This window comes from Rhinolophus hipposideros, assembly GCF_964194185.1.
Source record: "Rhinolophus hipposideros genome assembly, chromosome: 4".
Lineage (NCBI taxonomy): Eukaryota > Metazoa > Chordata > Mammalia > Chiroptera > Rhinolophidae > Rhinolophus > Rhinolophus hipposideros.
The window spans coordinates 107,553,772-107,579,180 of NC_138050.1; the positions used below are offsets into that span (position 1 = coordinate 107,553,772).

The 25,409-nt window shown below is 50.5% G+C and overlaps 1 protein-coding gene across 2 annotated transcripts in view; it reads left to right on the forward strand.

Annotated features, from left to right (window-relative positions):
* The window catches only part of ERICH1 (glutamate rich 1), a 47,411-nt gene that overhangs the window by 4,438 nt on the left and 17,564 nt on the right, over window positions 1-25,409 (forward strand). For both annotated transcript variants that reach the window (XM_081045719.1, XM_081045720.1), the window contains exons 2-3: window positions 4,788-4,934; window positions 20,260-20,391. In XM_081045719.1, coding sequence (XP_080901845.1) covers window positions 4,788-4,934; window positions 20,260-20,391 — 279 coding nt within the window. The remainder of the gene's footprint in view (window positions 1-4,787; window positions 4,935-20,259; window positions 20,392-25,409) is intronic.

Genomic DNA, 25,409 nt, shown 5'->3' on the forward strand with positions numbered 1-25,409 from the left:
AGGCTGTGGGGCTGAGCCATCCTGTGCTCCATCCAGGCCTTGGTCCCAGCCGGCTGAGCCCTGTCCTCTGCCACCCAGTGTCTCGGGGAGGACCTTGTCGCACCCCTTATTGTGGCTCTCAGTGGCCTGCCCTTGGGTTCCTAAAGTGGTGATGAGGGGAGGCGGTCTCAGTGTGTGTGTCTGTGTGTGCATGTGTGTGAATCGTAATGACACAGTGAGTGCTGCTATGAACCCTACAAGGAAGGGTTGGGGACAAAGTCGGGGGTGTTTTTTGAGTATTAAAGTTTGGGGAGAAAATGAGTATTTAGTGTAGATCTGCTCCTTAGGTGGGGTACCACATCAGTTGGTCATGGCGTAAGATTCTAATTATGTCCCATTTGAGTACTGTTTTCCTTTTAATTAATATTTCAGACAGTTGGCCAACTCTTGCTTAAATCTTAGCTAATTATGTTTCCATTTATAATTCTGTTATGAAACTCATTAGGAAACTATCATGGACTGAATTAGCGTGCTGTACTGAGCTTCTTTTTCATCAAGTGATACAGTGCTGTTATCACTTTATTCCTGTAGTCCTACATTATAGGCAAAAGTTAGATATTGTGCCTCATTAAAGGGATAAAGGGGAAAATACATATTGAATGTCATTTCTGAGAACAATGGGTAGGCTGGCAGATACTCAGCAGGTGTTTAAACATAAAAGAGAATTCAAAATACCAGATTCTGGGAAATGCAGCATCCTAAGAAAATTTAAAGTGGCTGTTGAAGTGAGACGCGCAGATGTCCGGTTGCGGAGGCGCAGCTCTGGGCGGGTGGTGACGCGGGGCCTTCCCAGCGGCTACGCAAAGGCGCCTGGCTGGTGAGCGTGCCTTTGTTTGTTCAGCGGTAGGTTTGGCAGTTTTCTCTGGTTGACCAGGCGAATGAGGAGGGACACCATCAGATTGGCCACGGTGAACGTTCTGGTAGCGTCCATTTCTGGTCTTAGTTTCAGTGGAACGTTGTAGAAGAAAAGGATCCTACTTCCTTCTTTTTCCGCAGGAGGCTTTTGGAACCGCGTCCGCACCCACTTGTCCTGATCCGAGACTTTTCCGGCCGCGCAGTGAGCCGCAGGGGGCCGCAGTTCTCCCCCCTGCCCTGTCGGGCAGTTCATCACGTTCCTGGGCTTCTGACACCGCAGCGCCCCCCACACCCCGCGTTAAACATGGAGGAGAAAACTTCCTACTTCATACCCAACCGTTAGATTTGAAGTCAACGGACTACATGGGACAAGAGTTTAGAATTGAACAGGTCTGCTGCCCGCGGCCTGGCTTTCTTTCCTTTTGAACTGTACATAGTTAATTTTCCCTAGCTGTCTCATTTCCAAGGCACACTTGACTGAAAACTTACGGATATGGCATGTACTTTTTTTTATAGGACTGTATTGGGGAACAGTGTGTACTTCCAGGCCTTTTTTCCAAGTCAAATTGTTGTCCTTTCAGTCTCAGTTGTGGAGGGCGCAGCTCAGCTCCAGGTCCACCATCCCTTGTGGGAGTTGAACCGGCAACCTTGTGGTTAAGAGGACGCGCTCCAACCAACTGAGCCATCCAGGAGCTCAGCGGCAGCTCAGCTCAAGGCGCCGTGTTCAATCTTAGTTGCAGGGGTCACTGCCCACCATCCCTTGTGAGACTCCAGGAATTGAACTGGCAACCTCGTGGTTGAGAGCCCACTGGCCCATGTGGGAATTGAATGGGCAGCCTTTGGAGTTAGGAGCACGGAGCTCTAACCGCCTGAGCCACCGGCCTGGCCCTTGGCATGTATTTTTAACTTGAAATGGCAATTTGAGGCAGGCCTGTCTGGAAATCCCATCAAATAATGTAATTCCCCGGGGAACAGGAGACTTAATCTCTGATATTTCTCCACCATGACCTTTGGCTGTGCCTCACGTCCCAGTTTGTGCATGCGTCCTGAAGGTTGTTTTTTGCGATCGGCATTACATGTGCCCTTCTAGTTCCTGGTGACGGGCTGCTTTTTCAGGGACACCAGCATCTCAGCTTAAAACCTGCCGCTGTCAGGGGGTACCGAGCTGAGCTGTGAGAAGGTGGGCAGGCAGCCTCGAGCCTGACAGGGCCATGTGGTGATGTGAGCTCCTGAGAGTTCTGTGTGTGACACCCAACTGCTTCTGGGGCCAGAGCACCCAGCTCTTTTCCGTTTTGTTTTTGAACACTTTGGAAATGAGGCAGAAAAGAGATCTTTAACCTCTAAATTGACTTTTAGGCCTACATTTGCAGTAAGTAAATACACACACTCAGTGCACTGGGTCAAAAGGTGCATTTCAACCATCCAGAAATAACAAATGCTTTTTAAAAGTGATGCCTCACTGCATCCAGTATCCTGAAAAAGCTAGTTTTCATTTGTGTTCTGCTTTTAACATGAACCACTGAGCACATTGGGCCAGTTAGAAGCTCACTTTGTGTACAGAATTTAGCCCATGTTTAGGGACCCATCAGGCTGTCCGTAGTGTCCCTGTTTCATTCGCAGCTCTGGAGGCTCAAAGTGGCAGGAAAGGTTAAGTACAAGGAATGTTTTGCTCTAAAATAGCTGATTGCTTCTGTTTGAATAAAGTTTGAACTGCTTTCGTGATCAGAGACTCCAGGTAATTGCAGAGTGGCCATGGCATCTACGTGTCCCTTAGAAATAGGAAGGTACTGTTTCCAGGTATGGTGGACAGCAGGTGCTGAGGGGCTGGCACCCTGTGGCTTCAGAGGACAGCTGTTCAGACATCGTGTTTGAGTGGCGCAGTCTGCCTGATGGCAACATCCGCGTGTAGCCCCAAGTAGTGGGATAAAGTGAAATTCATCAGTGAATCTTCCAGCAGTGTTAGTTGGTTCAAAGTAGTTATTGATTATTTGATTTTGCTTGTTACACATTGCTCTTTTAAAACTGATTTTTTAAAAATCGTAATTCTTTTTTAAAAAGACTTTGCTTCCAGTTGTGGCTAAAAAAGACTTGATATTTATCAGCAAAATAAATACCAGATGAGCGTGGAGCCACTCGTGGTGCCAGAAAGTGGCCATGTGCTTGCTCACAGACGGGTGGGGAAGCATCAGAGGGTCACAGCCCCGACCCTGAAGGCAAGACCGCGGTGTGTGTGGACGTCGTGGGGATGGTCTGCAGGGGGCTGGCACGGAGCCAGCAGCGCCCCTGACCCAGGAGACGGGTAGGAGCACAGGTGTAGGGCACGAAAGGCAAGGTCAGTTTTGTGTCGTTGAAACAACAGGTGCTGCAGGGTGTGGGGGTCTGTCACCGGAAATCGGGCTCAGAACTCAGGCCAGCTGGGGAAGGTTTCAGCCTTTGGGGGGGTTCAAAAGAGCATGAGGAAAGGAGGTGCCGAGCACACTGCACACTTATGGGTCAGCTGCGAGGGGCAGGCCCAGGCATGAGCATGGGTGCACGTCGTCTCGGGCAGGAGGAAGCCCACGTGTGGGCTGTGTAAGCAGGCCTGTGACGCGTGTCAGGGCCTAGGAGGTGGGCTCGCTGGATAATGGAGGGAAGGCTGGGGCTCCAGAGAGGCGGGGACTCAAACCAGGCTCGCCCAGGAGTGGGGGCTGCGGTCACCCGACTCGCAGGGTCCCTGGGGGTGTCATCACGACTGCCTGCAGCCCTGCCACGAGAACCCGCAGATCGTTGCGCTGTTCTGAGCCTCTCGACCCTGAGCACCTGCTCCTGAGAACCTTTCTATGATTCCGGGCCGGGAAACGACTTTGCTAGTAAAGTGGCGGAAGCAGGAAGCAGCAACTTTGGTGACTCCTGCTGGATTTCATTGTCACAAAAGGCAGTCAGGGACGCCCTTGAGCATGGCAGCCCTGAGGCGGGACCGTGGAGGGCGGACCCTGTCCAGGGCAGGCGGGGTGTTTGTTGGAATGGTGTTCTGTCCCCAGCCGGTCCCCTTTTTCCTGATGGGAAGGCCCAGAACCCGAAACAAGGGGTCCCACCAGCCAGACACAGTCCAGCTGAGGCTGGCCCTTGGACCACGGCCCTCCTGAGAGCTCTGCTTCTAGAGCCCCTGTGGGGTTTGACTGGGCTTGTCTACATGGGAGAGTTCAGGTACAGCAGAAATGGGCATTTCAAGTACTGGCACCACCTTGAGAGCCCATGTCTGGTCTGGACTTTACGCTGTGCAGACACCCTAAGGAGGCAAGCTGGTGACCAAGGCGCTCTGGCTGTCAGGTACACAGCGGTGGAGAGTGTGTCCTCAACCTGGCCTGGATCTTGTCCCTGATAAAGTACCTCGAATCTTCTGTGTAAACTTACAAGGACCCATCCTATCTAGGGGCGCCCTCGGTACCCAGGGCCTCAATGCTCAATTCTGAAACTGGCTCACAGTCTGTCTAGAAACAAGAACGTTTCATGGAAGGATGGAACAGGCACAGCTGGTGCACTCCTGTGGGCATCCCAGACCTTGGGACCTTGGGGAAGCAATAAGCTGTAGGCGGCCAGAGGGTCCTATAGGGGACAGCGCCTGGGGACAGGGCCAGGGGTCCCATGGGGACAGCGCCCGGGGTCCTGTGGGGACAGGGTCGGGGGTCCCATGGAGATAGGACCAGGGGTCCTGTGGGGACAGGGACAGGGGTCCCATAGGTACAGGGCCAGGGGTCCTGTGGGGACAGGGCCAGAGGTCCTATCTGGGGTCAGTCGCTTTGCTTGCAGGTGGTAATATCAGAATGTCTTGGTTTAAAATAAATTCTGTGTGCGATTTAAATAAAACCACCCAAAGTAACTCTTCCTTCTCTTTTGTCATTCGGTACCTTCAGTGTTTGTTGGAAAAGTGCTGGAGAGACTGTTTCCTCGTGTTCCCCATGGCCAAGAAAAGAGGGCAGCATTGGCTCCAGCCCCCAAAAGCCCGCCGGAGAAAGTGACACCTGAGAAAGCAAAGTGTGGCCACGTCCCCCCATTGACAGGTGAGGGTTTGTCGGTAACGAGGGATCACAGACGGGCCCATCACACCATCTGTTCATCCCTGGGCCTCACTGCTGTGCGTGGTGACTTGTGAGGGTGTGATTGTACGTCCCAGGGAGTGGGGGGACGTGCATTTAGGTTGAGGAGGGAGGCGGCAGTGCGGGAACCTCCCAGCCAGAGACTAGGTTGGAGAGGCTTCTGGTCGTGGACACAGGGCTGCCAGCTCAGCTCCAGGGAGAACACAGCCTCTGCCTCGGCCACTGTCACTCTGACCCAGTCTCTGTCCCGCAGGACGGGCTCCTGGGGTGTCTCCCGTTCCCATCTCCCCGCCTGTTGTCACAGCCCCGTGATGGCGGGTGGTCTGCCCTGGAGCGTGATTAACCCTGGCTTCTCACCAGCTGGCGGGTGATGTCAGCCTAGGAGCGCCCCCATGTGGGACGCACAGGAAGTGGCCAGGTGAAGGCAGCACCACTGTGGGTCCCCTAATCCCCAGCTGACATGTAGGTGCAGAGTCCGAGCACCGTGTCTTGGGATCGTCTCTGTTCTCTGTAGTCCCTAGATGGGGCCAAACGTGATGAATGTGTTCTGAGCGCTCGTCTCTCCTGCTGGCCCAGCTGAGTCACCTGGAGGACAGACACAATTTCGTTCCCTTGTGTTCTCCTATCATAACACTCCCGTGGCAAGATCCAAACAGCAGGGGACCCCACAGGCCCCCAGGCTGCTTGCTGCCCAGTGGTCGCCCCTGTGCTGACACAGAGCACACTTTACAGAAACACTGGTGTGAGACGTGACATGTGACCTCAGCACACCCACAGGCCTGCACAGCCTAGAAGATACCGAAGACCCATGGGTGACAATGGTACCAGCGGACATAGACGAGCGAGAGGAAAACATTCCCTCCACCTCTCAGATGGGGTTACGCCAGCGTGCTTTATGCTGGGACAAAGCATGTGTACCATGTCACCTTCACCACGCAAGGTGCCGTGAGCCCCCAGGTGGCTTCCCACTGAGACCGCCTCACGCACATGGCCTTTGTGACAGTGGCCCTGGACGAAGCTGAGATCAGATGACTGCTGCTCAGTGGATCCCCAATTCTCAGAGTGTGCCTGCCGTGGCTTCACGTGTCCTCCACAATCTATACACTCAGGTCCGACCTCCAGAAGCTCAGCACAGGACTGTGCTTACAGATGGGTCTTAAAGAGGTGACTGAGGTAAGAAGAGGCCGTCAGGGTGGGTGCTATTCCAGTATGACTGGCATCCATGTAAGAAGGGGAGACTGGGACGCAGACACACACAGGGGCAACCACGTGAGGACACAGGAGCAGACGGCCGTTTGTACGCCGGGAGAGGCCCGAGGAACCAGCCCTGTGACACCTTGGTCTCAGATGGCCAGCCTCCAGGACAGGATGATGAACGTCTGCTGTTCAAGCCCCCAGATGTGACACTTCTGAGGGCGCCTGAGAGGACCACGCTGAGGCCCGTGCCGCCTGTCAGAAGGGTGCGTGTTGCTGAATCGGCTCCGCAGAGTTCACACAGGCAAATGCTGTGGGGACGTGCTGTCCACCTGACAAGCAGGCTGTCCCTAGGATTTCCTGTGTTTCCCGGAATTTTACTGAACCAGCGTTCACAATTGTTTTAGAAATTGTGTGTTTAGGGTCAATTTGCATCTCTTCCCTCTTCTAACTGACAGCCTTACCAGTAAGGCTGATGTAACGTAACCCTGGAAGCTTTGTGCGTGGACGACCACGTCCGAGTCAGAATTAGTGTCTGCAGGTTCAGGCCACTTTCCTCCTGAAGGCAAACAACCAGCCTCTGTTCTTCTGCCTGATGACAGGTCGCCAGTCACGTACGTTTTCTTCCTGAAGTGACTGACTTCTCACTTTTTAAGTCACTGTTTAAAAATAAACACTCTTAAGACTTCACTGCTTCCTAAATATGGTGATGAGACAGTTCTTTAAATCACAATTCATGGTTACTAAGACAAGTTATTTCTTAGTAATGAGAATTTTAGAATGTCAGAATGATTAACTGGAAATAATCAGTGTTAGAAGATTTGAATTTTAAATGGCTTGAGTCCATTGCGACTCTTACACATCACTTAGGCGTCTTTAAAGTTGTCCCTGATCCTTTAAGTGACGTCTGTCTACAAAAGTTTCAGTGTTTGGTCACTTCATTTCAGCAGGCATTTATAAGGTACTGTATTTATTATAAAGAGATTGAATTAAAAATCAGAATACTGAAGTAAAGTTGATCTCAGGATGTTTTTATTGCATAAAAACGCCCTGTTTGAAAGGTTCAGAAGTTCGTTTTACTGAGCAGATGCCTGACACGAGTGAGTGAAGCGAAGCGCCTGAGCATGGAGACGCTGTCGTCCCCTGCCAGCGCTCAGACGGTTAGCCCTACATGCTCACCTACGAGCCTGAGCTGTCACCAGCCAGCAGGGGGACTTGCAGAGCTGGCGGGAGCCATGTTCTGTGGGGCAAAATGCCTGCAGTTTTGTGAACAGTTGGAACGGGAACAATGAATGCCACTTTCCAGGTGGAGGGGTCACAGCAGTGAGGTGACAGGCGCGTGCGTAGCAGACAGCGAGGACGACAGTGTCAGGACTGGGAGATGACTCTCCATGAGGCTGGGGCGTAGACGTAGCCACCGTTGTGGCCTGTGCTCGGTCCGGTAGGCGAGATTTCTAAGACTCTAGGCTGCTCTGTAAGTCCCGCTGTCGGGACGGCAGTTTGCCACCTCGACGTGGACTCTGGCTAAGAGCAGCTGAAGCCACTTGGCCCTGCTCCAATGAAGGGGTTGTAGTGGCCGTGTCATGTTGCAGGTGCAGCCACACGGGCATCGGGGTTCCTGTCCCCATGTGTACTTGCACACAGACCCATGCTCCGCCCTCCCTGACATCCTCAGCCTCTTCTGGGGGCTGCCATGTGTCACTGAGCAGGACAGGGTGCCATCACCTGGCAGTAGTGAGGCTGGCTGAGGGTTAAACACCTCGCCTGTGCACATGACCCTACATGCTGGATTCTGTTTCCTTACGAGGAAACTCCATGCAGTGGGCAGCAGCATATTCTTTAAAGTTCACTTATCCTGACATTTACCATTTTTACCATTTCAAAGTGTACCATTAAGTGATTTTTTTTAGTATATTCAGAATGTTGTGCAGCCATCACAACTATCTAATTCTAGAACATTCTTATCACCCCAAAAAGACACCGATACTCAGGAGCAATCACTCCCTATTCATCCCTCCTCCAGCTCCTGGGAACCACTAATGTACTTTGTCCCCACAGATTTGTCTCTTCTGGTCAATTCATAGACATGGCATCATACACTGTGTGACCTGTTTTATGTTGGCCTGTCTTACTCAGCATGTTCTCAGGGTTCATCTGTGTGGTAGCCTGTGTCAGTACTTCAGTCCTTTAAGACCAGCTGTATTCCATTGTGTGTACATAGCACATTGTGTTTACTTTTCATCTGTTGATGGAAACATGGTTTGTTTCCACCGTTGGGCCATTATCAGTAATGCTGCTTCGGATACCAGCATACGGATACCAGCACACGAGCATCTGCTCTGCTGCCTGCCCTCGGTTCCTCTGTGGACCCACCCAGGAGTGGAATTACGGGGTCCCGTGGGGAGTCCACGGTTAACACTGAGGAGCAGCCGGGCTGTTTTCGCAGCGGCTGCATGAGGGGGCCGGTTTCTCCATAAGCTCACCATCACTTGTTAGTCTGTTTTCTTGATAATAGCCACCTGGTGGTGTGAAGTTGTATCTCATTGCTGTTCTGATTTGCATTTCCTTGATGGCTAGTGATGTGGAGCATCTTGTGTGTGTCTTGTGTGTATGTTGGTCATTTGTGTATCTCTTCAGAAAAATGTCTATTTTAGTCCTTTGCCCGATTTTAAATTAGATTGTCTTTTGTTTGTTGAGTTGCAAGGCTTGGTTATAATCTGGGTACTAGGTCCTTATCAGATTTATAACTTGCACATGTTTTCTCCCATACCATGGGTTGTCTTTTCACTTACTTGGTGAAGTCCTTCGAAGCACAAAAGACTTCAAAAGACTTTCATTTTGATGAAGTCTATTTATCTGTTTTTTCTTTTCTTGCCTGTTTTTGGTGACATATTTAAGAAACCATTGCCAAATCCAAGATCACATATTTGACACCCAAGCTTTCTTACAAGAGTTTTATAGTTTTATCTCCTACATTTAGTTCATTGGTGCAATATGATGAGTTGATGTTGGCACACAGGGTGAGGTGGGGCCGATCTCATTCCTTTGCCAGTGGGTATCCAGTCGTCCCAGAACCATTTGTTCAAGAGACTGTCCTTTTCCCACTGGAGAAACCTGGCACCCTTGTGCAGTTCTTTTGGCCGTAGAGGTAAGGGTTAATTTCTGGGCTCTCATTCTATCCCGGTCTATATGTCTCTTTATGAGCTCTGCTGTTTTAATTTTTGTAGCTTTATACTCAGTGTTGAAATTGAGAACAGTGTGTCTTCCAACTTGGTTCTTTTTCAAGGCTGTTTTGGTTATTCAAAAGCAATTGGAATTTTGATACAAATTGCAAATCTGCAGGATACTTTGTGGGTTCTTGCCATCTTAACAATAATAAATTGTCCAGTCATGAATTTAGGGTATCTTTCCATTTATTTACATTTTCTTTATAATTTCTTTCAATAACGTTTTATAGTTTTCGGGCTGTAAGTTTTACACTTAAAACTTTATTCCAAAGTATTGTATTCTTTTTGATGCTATTGTAAATGGGATTGCTTTTGTGCACGCATGTGTGTGTGTGTGTTCGTGTGTTATTAGGATTCTCATTACTCATGTATGGAAATGCAGGTAAGTCCTTTGACCTTGGCTGAGGCAGTGATTTCTGAAATTTGGAAATAGACACTTTTGTATGTCGGGCTTGGGTCCTGCAACTTTGCCTAGCATGTGAGCACTAACAGTTTCTGTGGGTTCTTTAGGGTTTTCTACATATAAGATCATGTCATCTGCAAGTAGAGATGCTTCACTTCCTGTCCAGTCTGGATGCCTTTTATTTCTTTGTTTCTTGACTGACTGCCATGGCTAGGACTTCAGTACAGTGGGGAATGGACGGGGCCAGAGTGGGCCTTGGGGTCTCATTCTTCACTCAACTCAGGGGGAAGCATGCAGCTGTGGGCTTTGCACACACGTCCTTTGTCACCTCGAGGCTCCCTGCTAGTCCTAGTTTGTTATGTGTTTTTTATCATGAAAAAGCGTCTTTTTTTGAAACAACATGCCTGGGAAATTTGGAAGGAAAACCATCATAGTTTAGTTGCAGCTGGAAATAGAGTAATCGTGGCTCGAAGCAAAACAATGAAATCACAATCCAATAGCCACAAATTGCATGTGGCTTCTGCAAACGTAATTGTGAGAGTTCCCTTGCAGGACTGGTGGTCTCACAGGAGACGTTTTGGTGCTGGTCAGAGCTGTGGACAAACCCGCCCCTTTTTCATGTCAGGTGCCAATCAGAACGTGGAAGGGTGCTGTTGTGATCAGTCGTCGGATATGAGACTGAGAAAACGTTCTTTGTACAATTAGGACAAACAATGGTGATTTAACCAGTTTACTGCTATTTGTTCACTTTGCAGAAGCCCTTTTACTCTTTTTGGTTCTGTAGAGTGGAGAATTCCATCTGTTCTTGAAGAAAGGGGCATAATCTGTAAGCAGCCAAAACAAGCAGAGTGTGTGCATTTTGCAAATTCTTTCACTTGAGACCCTATATTGGACCCTTCTTTCTGTTACTGTTTTTATTATTTGTCACCATTCATCTGTTATATCTGCATAGATTTTAGGGAGTCAAATAATCCTGCAAGTATTACGAGAACAGCAGCAGCCTGCTCCAGCCTCTGTGACACACACCCACTCCGTCTGCAGATGCTCCTTTGGGCCACCACAGCCACGTGGCTGCACGACACCTGTGCTCGGTGCTGCTCTGTGTCCAGTCACCCCCTGCGTGGACAGGTCCACTTTTCAGCCCTCGTCCTTCCAACGTAAACTTAGGATTTTGTAGGATCAGTATTCGGTGTTTACATTTCTGAATCTGTAGACACTTTTATTATAGCTGAGTCATGTAATATTTGATATTCTGTTTCATACAATTTTAGTGGCGTTAGTGGAGTTTGATGGAGTTAATTTTCTTGGGTTGTTACTTGTTTGCGTAGTTTTCTAAGCATGTCTGATATTTCCCCAAACCCTGCCACCTGTTGTCTAAATTACCTTTGATAAGGTCAGACCCATCAGAAGTTCTGTCAGTTTTATCTTTTGGAGCCCACGTCCTTGGCCATTCTGTTCCAATACAGACTCGCTCCCTTTCACATGGCTCCGTGCTTCTGTTACCGTCCCTGGTCACTGTCCCCTGGGGAGAAGCCCCCTCCTCTGCCGTCCTGGACCCTCTTTCCTTTCTTGGGTTATGCTTTCATTCTGTTGAAACACGTTCTCTTGTAGCTTCCTGAGAAATGGTGGTGGGGAGACAAATATTTTTGAGACATTGAATTTCAATAGTATCTTTACTGTATTCTTTGAAGTTTCACAGGGAGTAGAATTCTGAGTTAGAAATCATTTTCTCCTAATTTTGAAGACCTTACTTAGAACATCTAGTGTCATTGTCAAGCAGTCAGTTGTCCTTTTGATCCTCCATCCTTTGGGAGAGAAGCATTTTTCCCGTCTGGACTGTTTCAGGATTTTCTTTTTGATCCCAGTGCATTTTCCTCCCGTGCCAGGCACTCAGTGGGCCCTTTTGTCTGGAAATGCATACCATGGCTTGTTTCCTTGATAACTCCCTCTCCTTCAGTTTCTGCCTTGGTTCTATGGAATTCCTGCTTTTCAGACACTAGGGCTCCCATGATCTTTCTAATCTCAGTTATGTTTTTTTGTTTGTTTTGTTTTGTCAAGATTTTATTGGAGAAAGGGAACATTGATTGGGGGATAGTGTGTACTTCCAGGACTTTTTCCAAGTCAAGTTGTTGTCCTTTCAGTCTTAGTTGTGGAGGGTGCTGTTCAGCTTCAAGTTGTTGTCCTTTCAGTCTTAGTTGTGGAGGGCGCAGCTCAGCTCCAGGTCCAGTTGCAGAGCGTGCAGCCCACCATACCTTGCAGGAGTCGAACCGGCAACCTTGTGGTTGAGAGGACGCGCTCCAACCAACTGAGCCATCCGGGAGCTCAGCAGCAGCTCAGCTCAAGGTGCTGTGTTCAATTTTAGTTGCAGGGGGCACTGCCCACCATCGCTTGCAGGACTCAAGGAGTTGAACTGGCAACCTTGTGATTGAGAGCCCACTGGCCCATGTGGGAATCGAACCGGCAGCCTTCGGAGTTAGGAGCACGGAGCTCCAACTGCCTGAGCCACCAGGCCTGCCCCTCAGTTAGGTTTTATGTCTTGGAGTCTTGGCCTGCTTTCTGGGCAATCCCCTCACCTTTGTCTTCCACACCTGCTGTAATTCTCACTTCTGTTACCGCCTCTCAGCTCTGGGAGTGGCTCAGAGGAGAGGGTGCTGGCCCCAGTAGCCCCTCACAGACTCCTGCAGTGTGCTGAGGTCCCCTGAGGACCCAGGGCCTGCCCTCCACGGGCCTTGGGGTAGCCGTCAGCGAGCGTGTGGAGCAGGCCGTCTAGGGCTCAGCCAGCCCTCCTGTCTGCACCCCTCTCTGAGGTCCCGGTGGTCCCGGTGGCAGCGGTTCTGGAGCCTTGATGCGCCCCAGAGGGCCCCAGGAATCCCTGCTGTCACTTCAGGACTCACGGTCCTCAGTGCTCTCACCAGTGCTGCCTGCTGTTCAGACCCACTAGCCTCGTTTCAGGGGTGGAGGTGTGTGTTCAGCCCTGCATCATTCTCTCCCAGAAACCTGTCACTTTGTATGGTCTGTGGCGCCCACGTGGGGAAGCAGAACTCTGTCACTGGGTCTGGCCCTGCAGGTGAGGCCTCAGGCTGCCGGCACCCACTCGCACAGCCCACCAGTGCCCGCTGCGGCTCGGCTCTCATCCGCCTCCTGACTATTCTGAAAGCCACTTTGGGGGCCTCAAGAAAGGGCATTCGGGAACACTGGACTTGTGGAAAGAAAGTGAATTGTTCTGATGCTGGTAACAGATCTCTGAAGTCAGATATTTTATATTTCTTTGCTTTCAGCAAAATTCAAGAAAAAAATTGAGTTACTACCTGATGGATGATGTCCTTACATGTAGATAGGTACGGCTCCCAGACCGAGTTCTCCAACTGGGTGAAACCCAGGGCTTTCTACCTGGGGTACCTCACAAAGCACGGCGCACACAGCTGCCTGCCGGTCACTCTGCTTGGCCAGCTAAGGGCATCTCAGTCCCCACAGCAAACACCTGCCACACCCCTCCCCTTCTCAGTAAGTGGGGAAGCCCACAGTGTGTCTGTCATTCTCCGCTCTCTGCCTGTCAGACCCCTGACCACCCGTGTGTCAGCACATGCTGACTGACCCCCTTCCCAGTACAAACTCGGTTTGCTTGACTGCTGTATTTTCCTCACCTCTTGAGAAGAGAGCCTGTTTGAGTTGCTGAGAGCATGGATCTTGGGGGTCCCAAGAGTCCAGAAACAATAAGACAATTCTGAGGTACAGGAGGTGGGGCTGGGGACCCCAAGACTGCAAAGATTGTGCAGCAAATGACCTGCATCGCCTCTACCCGCTGATCTCTATTCAAACAACTGACTCTTGTCCACACGAAACCTGCATGTTTAGAGCAGCTTTGTTCGTAATCACCAAAAAGTAGAAGCAACTGAAGTGTCCTTCAGTGAGTGATGGGTAAACACACTGTGGTCCATCCAGACAGCGGAGTATTAGCTACGAATAAATGAGCTCTTAAGCTGTGAAAAGAAATGGAGGAACCTGAAATGCATATGACAGTGAAGAAGCCAGTCTGAACAGGCTCTATATACTGTGTGATCCCAACTCTGTGACATCCCGGGAAAGGCACAACTACGGGGACAGTGACAGAGCAGTTATTTCCAGGGGTTGGGGGAGGGGTGAACGGGGAGCACAGGGCACGTTCAGGGCAGTGAGACTCCTCTGTGTGACGCTGTGATGGTGGGTACAGGTCATCACACATTGTCCAGACCCACAGAAGGAGCGACACCAGGAGTGACCTGATGGGAAGGGTGGACGCTGGGTGAGGATGTGTCAGTGCAGGCTCACCAGGTGTCACAACTGTCCCCTCTGGGGGGCTGTAGATGACAGGGAGGCTGTGGGCGTGGGGGGTTAGGGGGTGTGTGGCAAATCTCTGTTTTGCCGTGATCCTGACACTGCTCTAAAAATGTAGTCTTTAAAATCTTTTAAAAATCACTCAACCCTTGAGGTGCCTGGGTGAGAGGACAATTTGTACAGAGAGGGGGCCGAGCTCTGCGCCTGGGTTGGTGAGGATGAAGGAGAAGCTGGCATGTGCAGACCTGGGGCTGGGATAGAGGATGAAGGAGGTGTCGCTTGGAGGACCTCCAGTCGTGGAGGAGGCAGGCGTGTGGGCCAAGGGATTGGGCGTCTACGCCAAGTTTCTTATCTCCAGGGACAGAACGTGGCTGACATCTGGCTCCTTCTGTACGAGGAGAAGTCTGAACACCCAGCACTGATGTTGGCTGTGTGGACGGTGCTCCATTCATGAAAGAAAAACTAACTGAACCAATTGTTAGTTGTGCTGCCTTAGAAGCACGGGCTCCTGCTTACTCCACAACCAGCTTTCCTCCAACATTTCAAAGGCCTGTGCTTATTGTTCTTTTTTTAAGATACTGGATTGGAGACCCAGAATTGGTTTGGGAAAATGGCTTGAAAATCACTGTGACCACCATCAGGAGAAAGTGTGTGTTCACTTAGCAGATTACTGACAGCTCCTTAAAGCAGAAGAAGTAGACTCGGGACTCTCAGCCTGTCCCATTACCTGGAATGTGTATGAGGTCTGACAGGTTTGTGAACTCATCCTAGAAAAAGTGCCACATACCTCATTGCTGAATGTCACTACAGTCACCCCCAAAGTCCTCCCCTGGGGAAGCTGTGCACCGACACCAGTGCCTAGTCCACCCTTCAGAGCAATTCTGGAACTTTTTCTGGAATGGCCATCAGAGCTGTCATCATATTACCCTTGAGGTGCTGAATGCAATCAAAGTGTTTTCCTTTCCATATTTTCTTTATCTTCAGGTAAAGAAAGAAGTCACTGGGGGCCAGATCAGGTGAGTAGGGAGGGCGTTCCAATACAGTTACTTGTTTACTGGCTAAAAACTCCCTCACAGACAGTGCCGTGTGAGCTGGTGCATTGTCGTGATGCAAGAGCCATGAATTGTTGCCAAACAGTTCAGGTTGTCTAACTTTTTCACACAGCCTTTTCAGCACTTCCAAATGGTAAACTTGGTTAACTGTCTGTCCAGTTGGTACAAATTCATAAAGAATAATCCCTCTGACATCAAAAAAGGTTAGCAACATGGTTGCAACAGGTTTGCGAATTTAATCATCGGACCTTGTACGTGGACTCACCTCTCTGTCACCACCCATTCCGACTGTCTGCATCCGCTGGTAGGTCACATTTGCTCGCTCTTGTGCCCTCCTTTGAGAAGACGAGGGCTGTGATGGTCACAGCACTCCCGGAGTCTGGCACGGTGGCTGGCAAGCAGGGTCTGCAGCTCTCCAGGGCCTGAGGGCAGACTGAATGAAGTGGGCGACCGAGCACACACGGATCCCTGTGGACCGGCTTTAGACGGTTAGCAGTGAGGGTCCCCAAATCCTGCTCCCTCCTGACAGGCTGAGCCTCGCAGGTGTCCTTCATTGTCCCCAGAGCAGCCTTTTGGGACCTGGCATCCAGAAGAGGAAGCAGAGCCAGCCCGGCGTGTCTGCTCCCAGCTCCTCCAGATCTGTGCCTCCCAGATGATGGGTCCCCGAATCGTGACGCACCCCAGGGTTGAACCACAGCTGCAGAGTCACCAGGGGCCAATGACAGAGAAGCCCTCTGTCCTTCAGGATGTCAGGTGACAGCCGTTTGCTGATTATAGGGCAGCAGAGACTTCCTGTGACCACAAGGCCTACCTCCTCCGGGACACACCAGAACATCGAATAAGTAAATACAAAAGACAAGAAAATAAAACAGTGCACAGCACGTGGTGGAAGCGCAGACACTGAGTACCCGGCTACTAGCGCACAGTCCACAGACGGGGATGAACGACAGACTTGACTTCTCAGGTTCCGGAGCTGGAAGTCTGAGGTCCAGGTGCCCCAGGGGCAGCGTCTGCTGGGGCGGCTTTCTGCTTGCAGACGTGGCACAGAGAGAACTGGTGTCCTCTCCTTAGAAGGAGTCCGGCCCTATGGGACCAGGGCCCCACCCTCATGACCTCATTTCAGTAGTTTCCTTCCTCAGGCCTGGTGTCCAAATAGAGCCACCTGGAGTTAGGATTCAGCTATGGATTTGAGGGGCAAAGTTCAGTCCACAGCAGCTGCTGAGAAGGAGACTGCTGGATTAGGGTAATGGGGGTCACAGAGACCTTACTGAGAGGAGCCCTCACTGAGAACCTCTAGATGCAGATATAAAGGATGACGCGTCCTGAGAGCCTGGGACGGAGTGGCCTCGCGTGCGCTCACTGCTGGGAGCCGCTGCCCCGAGGGTTGGTGGGCGGCTGGGTGGTTCGCCGGGACAGAGGCGCTCCGAGGGGCAGTGGAGAGGCGGTGGGGCCCACCGTGGGGCCTCCCCATGTTAACCGCTGGAGTGGGGGCGGAGGCAGGCGAGCAATAGAGACAGAGGTGAGCTCTTTATGGTGTGTTCAGGAGCCAGGTGACGTTACTATCCCTGCAGGCTGCAGGTAGAGGAGAGAAAGAAGTAGTAAAGATTAGCTGAGTAGCTGACTAGAAACTATTTCTGTTTTCCAAGCAAAAGCACATTTTAAATACAGGAGAGCAATAGTGGCATGATTTCTGTTAAGTAAAAAAAGAATTTGGGAACAGACAGAAATGAAGTGAGGAGCAGATGCCATGAAAACAACCACGTGAGTCCTGGAGTTATAGAGTGATACTGAAATGAAGCACTACCTCTCAGTCTGGAAAGTTCCAGAGCTGACGGTCAGAGCGGCCCAGGGGCCCAGTGCATGCGCATAGACGTGGGGCTGTAGGCTGCCTTCTAACTGCTTTATTGAGTTATCTGTGACTATGGAAGTTGTGTCTAGTTATGTTTTCATTTCTATGTGCGTTGTGAACGGATCCTGCCAACCACGCTAAGTAACACGAGCACCACCTGGCGGGCCAGCAGCGTGCGCTTGCAGGGGTGGGGTCAAGACTTCATCGGAGACGCGTCCTCGGAGATCTGACCCAAGTGAGAGAGTTCTGAAATGAAAGTGCACTGGGAGCGGTGAGCAGGGCGGGTGACGGCCAGCCTGCACGCCACCACCAGGGCGGGAGCCACAGAGACCATAGGCCAGTGGGGCTTGCCGCCACCAGACAATGGGTGACATGGGCTGGCCTCTGGCAGCAAGGATGGCGGTTGTTGAACTGGAGCCAGCTGCCAAGCAGCCACGAGCCACATGTGGCTGTTTAAAGCAGAACTGAAATTACAAGTCACTTTTCCAGTCACACTGGTCTGATGGCAAGCCATCAGTAGCCCCCTGAGGCCAGTGGCCAGCGTATTGGGCGCACAGACATGGAGTGTTTCTGCTGGGATTGTATGTACAGTCAGGGGCACGTCAGCACGTGTGGGCAAGGGGACACCTGCATTGCTGCCGGGGGGAGAAAACAACGTGGGAGCCCCACGTTATCTCACGCTCCTGTGGCAAAATTGCAAGAGTCAGAATTTACATCGAAAACACTGAAACTGGAAGGTACTAGAAGATAATGTAGGAGAGCTTCTCCCCATTGGGGCGATGGGGAGTGGGAGCAATGGGTTTGTTTTAAAACTGGAGAAATTATAGCATGTCTGCATGATAATGAAATTTTGGAGTGGAGAGGAAAAATTGATAATGAGAGGGGAGGGAGAAGGAAAGGATTGCAGTGGCCTTGAGTGGGTGGGGAGGACATGGGTGGAATCGTCCATGTGGGTTGAAGGGACGGCAGTGTGTGTTGGCGACTGCACAGAAGCCAGGGCCGGTGCTGTGACTCCATTGCCAGGAGAGACTTGGGCAGCATGTGATTTTCAAGCAGCACCCAGAGTGGGGGTGGGAGGACGGCAGGTCCTGCTGCTCCACAGCATTCAGCAGGGTTGAGTGCCTTTGCAGGCGAACATAGGGCAGGGAGGCAGGTGGGCGTCTCGGCCTGGGCAGAGGATGAGCGCAGGGAAGAACCAAGGCTGGGTATCAGCGTGAATCACGGGACCCCAGGACAATCAGTGCCCAACAGTTCCTGGAGGTCGAAGAATTAAATCAAGGTGGGGTGGCAGCGTCCTCTAAAACATACCGGTGACAGCACACACTGGAAATTCAGAACCACAATGTAAACAAATCAGGCTCTTCTTAAACGTCGCCTCCTGTCAGCAGGGGAGGTGGGATTCTGGGGTGCTGTGTCCTGGGCGGCCTGTCCAAGTCAGCTGTGGGGACCCCCAGCCGCGGCCTCCACCACGTGGAGGGCCCCATGCAGAGCCCCGTGGCTGCCACTGCCCCATCAAGTGATTGGTGTTTTCCTTGTTTACCACCTGAGCGGTACATGAACATCTAACTTGTGAAAGGACAAACTGTCCTCACCCAGAGAAACTAGGACAGACGGGGGCTGGGAGCTGTTATGGATTACCCGGAGCCTTGCTTTCCAGAACGCACACTGAGGCCCGGGGGTGTTGTTGGACCTTCTTCACTTGACATCTCCCACTATGACAAGACTCACTTGCAGGTTAAAAGCCCAGCCTTAGGAGTCAGCCTGTGGTTTCCTAACAGGATAGTTGTTCACTAGCAGGTTACGCTCTGAGCTCTTTTTCTGAGATGCATCACTGTTTCTCATTGCGTGACTCATCTTCGCTTCCGCGCTACTCCTATATTCATCCTAATAATTAAGAGAACAATGACATTTCTAAATTCTACCTAGTGTCTTTATTAAGAAAGATTTAGCTGATTAAGAGCTTCCAAAAGTATTCTGTGAAAAATGATCCAGTGTTGCTATTCCCCGATGGGGATGGCCACTCAGAGGCATGTCTCCTCCACTCTGCCCTGGTTCCTGCAGATGGCACAGTGATTAGTCAGCTGGATGGGTCACAGTAAGTCAGGAACCAGAACTCCTGCATCCTACCTTCAAGAAAGTGAAACGTACTGATGGCGGGGGAGTTCAGAAGCGTTTCGAGGTTCTTAAGCCGTCAGTCGGCACTTGAGGCTGTGTTTAAATGCCTGGCCAAATATAAACATCTTGACACCAAATGTCACGTATGGCTACATTGTTCAGTCCTTGTTGTTGTTTTTAAAAATACTTATTTTTCTGTGGAAGACTGATTGGGATACCCACTTGGTTTGTCACCTACAAGAAGGTTTACTTTGCCGTGTTTTGAATGAAAATGTGAAGATGAAAGAGATTGATACTACCCGGTGTTGCAAAGTGTGGAGAAGGCCGCACTCCTGTATCTGTATCTCAACAAATTATTTGAGAAGCCAGCGAAAAGTCAGCAGTGCCTCCCAGGGGTTTATCTGAGGACCTAAATGGTCAGGTGTGTAGGGTCATATATAGCAAGGACGGTGTCAGTAGCTGTTTGTGACAGTGGAGCTTTAGAACAGTGCTTACATTATAATCTGCCAGTTACACAGATTATGATGTAGCCATTAAAAGGCTGTACATTTAAATATATCTTAACATAGTATTTTATCATACCACATTCACTTTTGAATGATACGCATATACCCATGTATAATATATAAATATAATTAAATATTAATATGTGTAGCATGACCCCTTTAAGACACATGTGTCTGTATATCTGTGTCTCTGTACACACAGAATATATATGGGTTGTTAGCACATATGAAGAGAAAGTTCCCGAAGATTATGCAACAAAATGTTAAGAGATTCACGTTGTGATAATGAGGGGTATGTTTTTTGGAGTATTTTTATTTTCTGCTTCCTATTCATGAATGAGTTGTGTTTTTATATCATATTATAAAAGCCTAGAAGTTTACATAACTAACTTTAAGTGAATTTAAATAATCGTAAATCCTTCCGTTTTGCTGGCTGATTATATAGCTGCCTTGCTCTTCTGGCAAAATGCGTGGTGTGTTAAAATCCGTGTTGCTAACAGTGGCTAGGTTTTATGGAGCTGTTTGGTTCCATGTCTTAGGCGAGTCTGCTCTGACAAAGCGCCTGGGGGCCAGTGGGTCAGATCAGCGCGCAGTGTTGGTCAGCCCGCTATTCCCGGTTTCTCCTGCAGGCGGCGACACTGACGTCCAGTCTGGAAGGCGGCTCTACACTGTTAGTTTGCCCCCGGAGGGGTACGTTCCTGGTCCCCCGGAGCCACACAGTTGCACGAGTGCTGAGAACTCCAGCAGTGATGACGTGGAAGGTAAAGTCAGTCCTCTTGGGGGGAGAGGCAGGTTGGGGGGGAGGATAGGTGATACCTTCCAGGAGAAGCAGTTTCCCAGTTGTCCAGTACTGTAAATTAACTTTATCTAAACGTGTAGAGGGGTTAGTGAGCATGTCACTGCATTGCCACACAGTGGACTGTCATGTGTTTTACGGTCATTAAAAACGATTTTAGAGAACTTGCAGTAACAGGAAAAAGTATTTAGGATGGGAGGAGTAGCCAAGTATATCTCTTGTCAACGACTGTTCCTGGAGGATCATGTATTCCCGAACCCCTACCAGTCACTCTTCCTGTTCTGAGGGCCCAGTGCCACCTCCTCCAGGAAGGCGTCTGGGATGGGCCTGGTGCCGGCTACTGCTCTAACAGCTGTGTTTAGTTAGAGCAAAGAGTGATTTCTCTAAAAGCAAAGAAAAGGGGGATTGAGTCATTAGGCTTCATTCCAGTTAGATTGCCTTGTGAGCTGGCAGATTCTCGGTGACTTTTGTAACTTTAACTACATTATTTTGTTTTATGCTATAATTAATTTTTTTTAATTAATTACATTTATTGGGGTGACAATTGTTAGTAAATTTACATAGATTTCAGGTGTACAATTCTGTATTATATCATCTATAAATCCCATTGTGTGTTCACCACCCAGAGTCAGTTCTCCTTCCATCACCATATATTTGATCCCCCTTACCCTCATCACCCACCCCCCACCCCCTTACCCTCTGGTAACCACTAAATTATTGTCTGTGTCTATGAGTTTTTGTTTCTCATTTGTTTGTCTTGTTCTTTTGTTGTTTTTGGTTTATATACCACATATCAGTGAAATCATAGGGTTCTCTGCTTTTTCTGTCTGACTTATTTCACTTAGCATTATACTCTCAAGATCCATCCATGTTGTCACAAATGCTCCTATATCTTCTTTTCTTACCGCCGAATAGTATTCCATTGTGTATATGTACCACAACTTCTTTATCCATTCATCTATCGAAGGACATTTTGGTTGTTTCCATGTCTTGGCCACCGTAAACAAAGCTGCAATGAACATTGGAGTACACGTGTCTCTATAGAGAAATGCTTTCAGATTTTTTGGGTAGATACCCAGGAGAGCGATTGCTGGGTCATATGGTAATTCTATTCGTAATTTCTTGAGGAACCTCCACACTGCCTTCCATAGCGGCTGCACCAGTCTGCATTCCCACCAACAGTGTATGAGGGTTCCTTTTTCTCCACAGCCTCTCCAACACTTGTTACTATTTGTTTTGTTGATGAAAGCCATTCTGACTGCGGTGAGGTGATATCTCATTGTGGTTTTTATTTGCATTTCTCTGATGATTAGCGATGTTGAGCATTTTTTCATATGTCTATTTGCCATTTGTATATCCTCTTTGGAGAAATGTCTCTTCAGGTAACTTTGACTACATTATTACAAGTTACATTTTCATAGGTTGTCACACACGAAGCCTTTCCGTTCGTTTATTTCTTCCTCTGTTACCTGGTTCATAGGAACAGTCAGTGTTGAGAGAGGCCGAGGGCAGGGGAGGGGTTCGTGCCTGCGGGTGGGGACCTCCCCCAAGGGAGGTTGCACAGGTTGGTGTGGAAATTGCGCTCACAGCAGGACGTGGGGCACTGTTCTAAGGTGGGTGTGATGTGTCTGCCGTGCTCTGTCTGTTCTGGCTTATTCTTTCTGCCCTGACCTTACGTCTGAGTTCTGCTGCCCACATCTTCCAGCGCTGGCCCCTATGTGTTTGTCCTTGTCATTGGCACTGCCCTGGACGGTGTGACGGAAGCTTCCCTAGATGGACTGGAGCCAGCCTCCAAAGGAGCAGGGGGCAGAGACAGAAGAAAGAGGCTGGTGGCTCCAGTGCTGAACACGGGTTGTGAAGGGGACTGGGGGCCCAAAGCAGAAGCAGAGTCTGGCACAACAGCACTGCGAGTCTGCACTCTAAAGAGAGGGGTTTTTTTAGGGGGGACACAGGTGGCCCTCGGGTGGTATGGACGCTCCTCTCCCAGGGTGAACTGCTTAGATGGCATCACTCACATCCAACACCGGAAACCACTGTGCCTGTGAGCCAGGCTCCCCACCAGCCATCCTACAGCCGAGGTCTCCCCAACTGGAGACTCAGCCTCGGCCCTCAGAAGCAGTTCTTTTGAGACTGAGTTCAGTTCCTAAGTCAGTGTCACTGAAAACATCAACCAGTTATTCAGAAGAGCTTTGAATAACTTACTAATCAGATCCATGCTGGGAAGTTGATGTCTTCCACTTTTGAACACTTGTAACTCATCTCCAAATAGTGCAGTTTGCTTCTTTCACAATCTGTTTATCTCATATTTTTTCCCTTTTGTAAATCCCAGGAGGTGGACATTTCAGGGCCTTTGAAATGATAAAGTTGGAGAACGTGCTGGTGAGCCTTGTTGCTGTTTCCGACCTGAGGGAGCATGCAGAGAGCGGGTTGGGTAAACCCGCAGTCGGGTTGGGGTTCAGCAGGAGCCTGGCCGTACCCCCTGCTCCCTAGTGCCCCAGGACAGAACTGTCGCCCAGGACTGCCAGGGCGAGGCGTGGAGATATCGGAGGCTGAGAGGAAAAGAGTTCCTTAATCTTTTCTGTGGCAGTTTTAAGCAAACAGAACATGAGGACTGAAGTTGGAAAATGAAAAGAAAGGCCACTCGTTACTGTTTCTCAAAGAACCACTTCTAGCCACTGACTTCCACTTTGAATACCCGGGACCAATGAGTAGTCGCTTCTAGAAACATGAGGAGGAAAGGATGATGCTGTTTGGCCTTTGCTTCCCACACTCCCACCTGCACAGACCTGAGCCCACGGGTGAGCAAGGGGCCCAGATCGTCCACGCAGGGGCAGCAGGTCTGATGCTGACACCAGGTGGACCCCACCGTGGCTCCAGCCCCAAGGCCACCAGGCAGCAGTGGGAAGCCTGGGCGGGGTCGCGCCCCTTGCCCTGCTGCCAGCCTGGCTTCCTGTGTCACCGTCCTCTGTTCCCTGTCCTTGGCTCCCGGCCCAGGACCTGTCCCCGTCCACCTCAGGGCTTATGCGCTGTATCACTAGGTTTGTTCAGGGGCTGTCTGTGTTATGCAGACAGGAACGTGCTCAGAAGTCAGCACAAATAGGCCGAAATGCCAGTCATTGCTCCCTCTCTGCGCTGTAGCTAATCTCTGAATGTAACTAATACAGGTTTAGAAGTCTTTCAGGCTTCACATTTGCTAGGAACGGTTAGGAGGATTTGTACGAAATGGAAGCAGTGTTAGTAAGTGGATAATAGCTCCCCACTTACATGGGATTCATTTAAATACTGTGGTGCAACTTTAGAGGAAGAGAAATATGTACCTCTTCCTTCTCAGCCACCTGGTGTTGCATCTCATTTTCAGGAAGCCTGCAACCGCTGGCCCTCTGCACACTGGGCCAAAGGAAGCCGTCCTGCTGGCAGCAGCTGTGGGAAATGCCGAACAGCCGTACTGGGCAGGTCAGCTCATTACTCTAGCAGGAGCACCATTTGCTCAAACGCTGTCCTGGCACGTTGGCAGGAACCCTACCCCGCATGGTTACATCTGTTACCGAGGCAGAATTCCTCAGGGATGGCCAGGACAGGACGTAATGCTCAGTCATCCGAATGAGTTGCATCGCAGGAGTCTGGGGATTCAGATGACCAGTCGTGGAGAGTGTGACAGACCGGGATTGTTCATGAGAAGGTGCTGCACGCTTCCTGCACATGCTCATGAGAAGGTGCTGCACGCTTCCTGCACATGCTCATGAGAAGGTGCTGCACGCTTCCTGCACACGCCCGGGGCAGCAGGCACGGGACGCCTCGGGCCGTTTGACTCGAGTACCTACAGTGTCCCCAACACACTTTTTGTGGGCACACGGCCTGGGTTTTGTGTGGTGCACATGGCCCGCAGCTCATGCATTGGTGCTCCTGTCAGCATTCCCTTGGGTGGTGACGGGGATGTGGGGAGGGAGAGCCAATATCTGAGAGTCTGTTTGGAGGAAAACATCGATCGCCCAGTCCATTAGGGTTTGTAAATGCTGACTTTATGCCAGGCCAGATCACAAGACAGCTGCATACCTACTTTGTTACTACATGTCTGGTAGAATCGTCACCGTGGAGCTTCATTTTGCGTACTCATTTTTCATGTAGGTTAGTTAAAGTCATAGACAGGTGTTTTTAGCTTGTTTTTGTAAAACTATCATTTGAAACCTTGTTCTGCTCTCAGTCTACATTACTAACGTTTGTATAAAACTCCACGTGAAAAAGCTCTTTGTAGAGTTCAATGCCAGAGACTGTTTTGGTTGCCATGAGCTGGTGTCCTCTTCTTTTGGATAAGAGGTGTATTATGCACGTGCTCTTCTTGCGTTGGCCATTGGCGGGCAGGAAGCTCAGCCCTCACTTTTATTGCTGTTCTTTAGTTTCAGACGTCTCCTCCATCTTGTGACAGTCACCTTCCCCCTGCTTCGCTCACTTGTTTCAGGTGGAGGCCCTCAGACGACGGTGCTTCTAAGCTACGCCTTTGGAAGTAGACAGTCCAAGCGCCAGCTCCCGCTGATGAGAGCCCGTGCCGGGTTGTGCGGGGCTGTGTGCTCAGGCCCTGGGAACAGGACGCCGGCAAACAGGGCCTGTTGGGGCTCATCCCGGTCAGAGCACATGGAGGTGACGTCACAGAGCTGGCAAGTTGTGTGTGTGCGGAGGGAGGGCACACGCGCGCCGTCTGACCTGCCGTCCAGCCGAGGCGGTCGGCACCCGGAAGGGGCTTCAGGGCCGCGGGCTGAGGCTCCGCGCTGCGCATGCGTGCCTGCGCGGGTGGACGAGCTGCCACGTGGTGCCGGCGGCCGATGTGCGCGGAGTGCGGGCGCTGAGGGACGCAGCGTGGGAGGGACGCGGCATGGGAGGGGCGTGGCATGGGAGGGCCGTGGACCCAAGCTGTCCGGGCCACCGTGAGTGTGAGGAGCAGACGACCTTTTGGAGCCGAGATTGGGCAGCTCTGGGCGCAGGTGGACA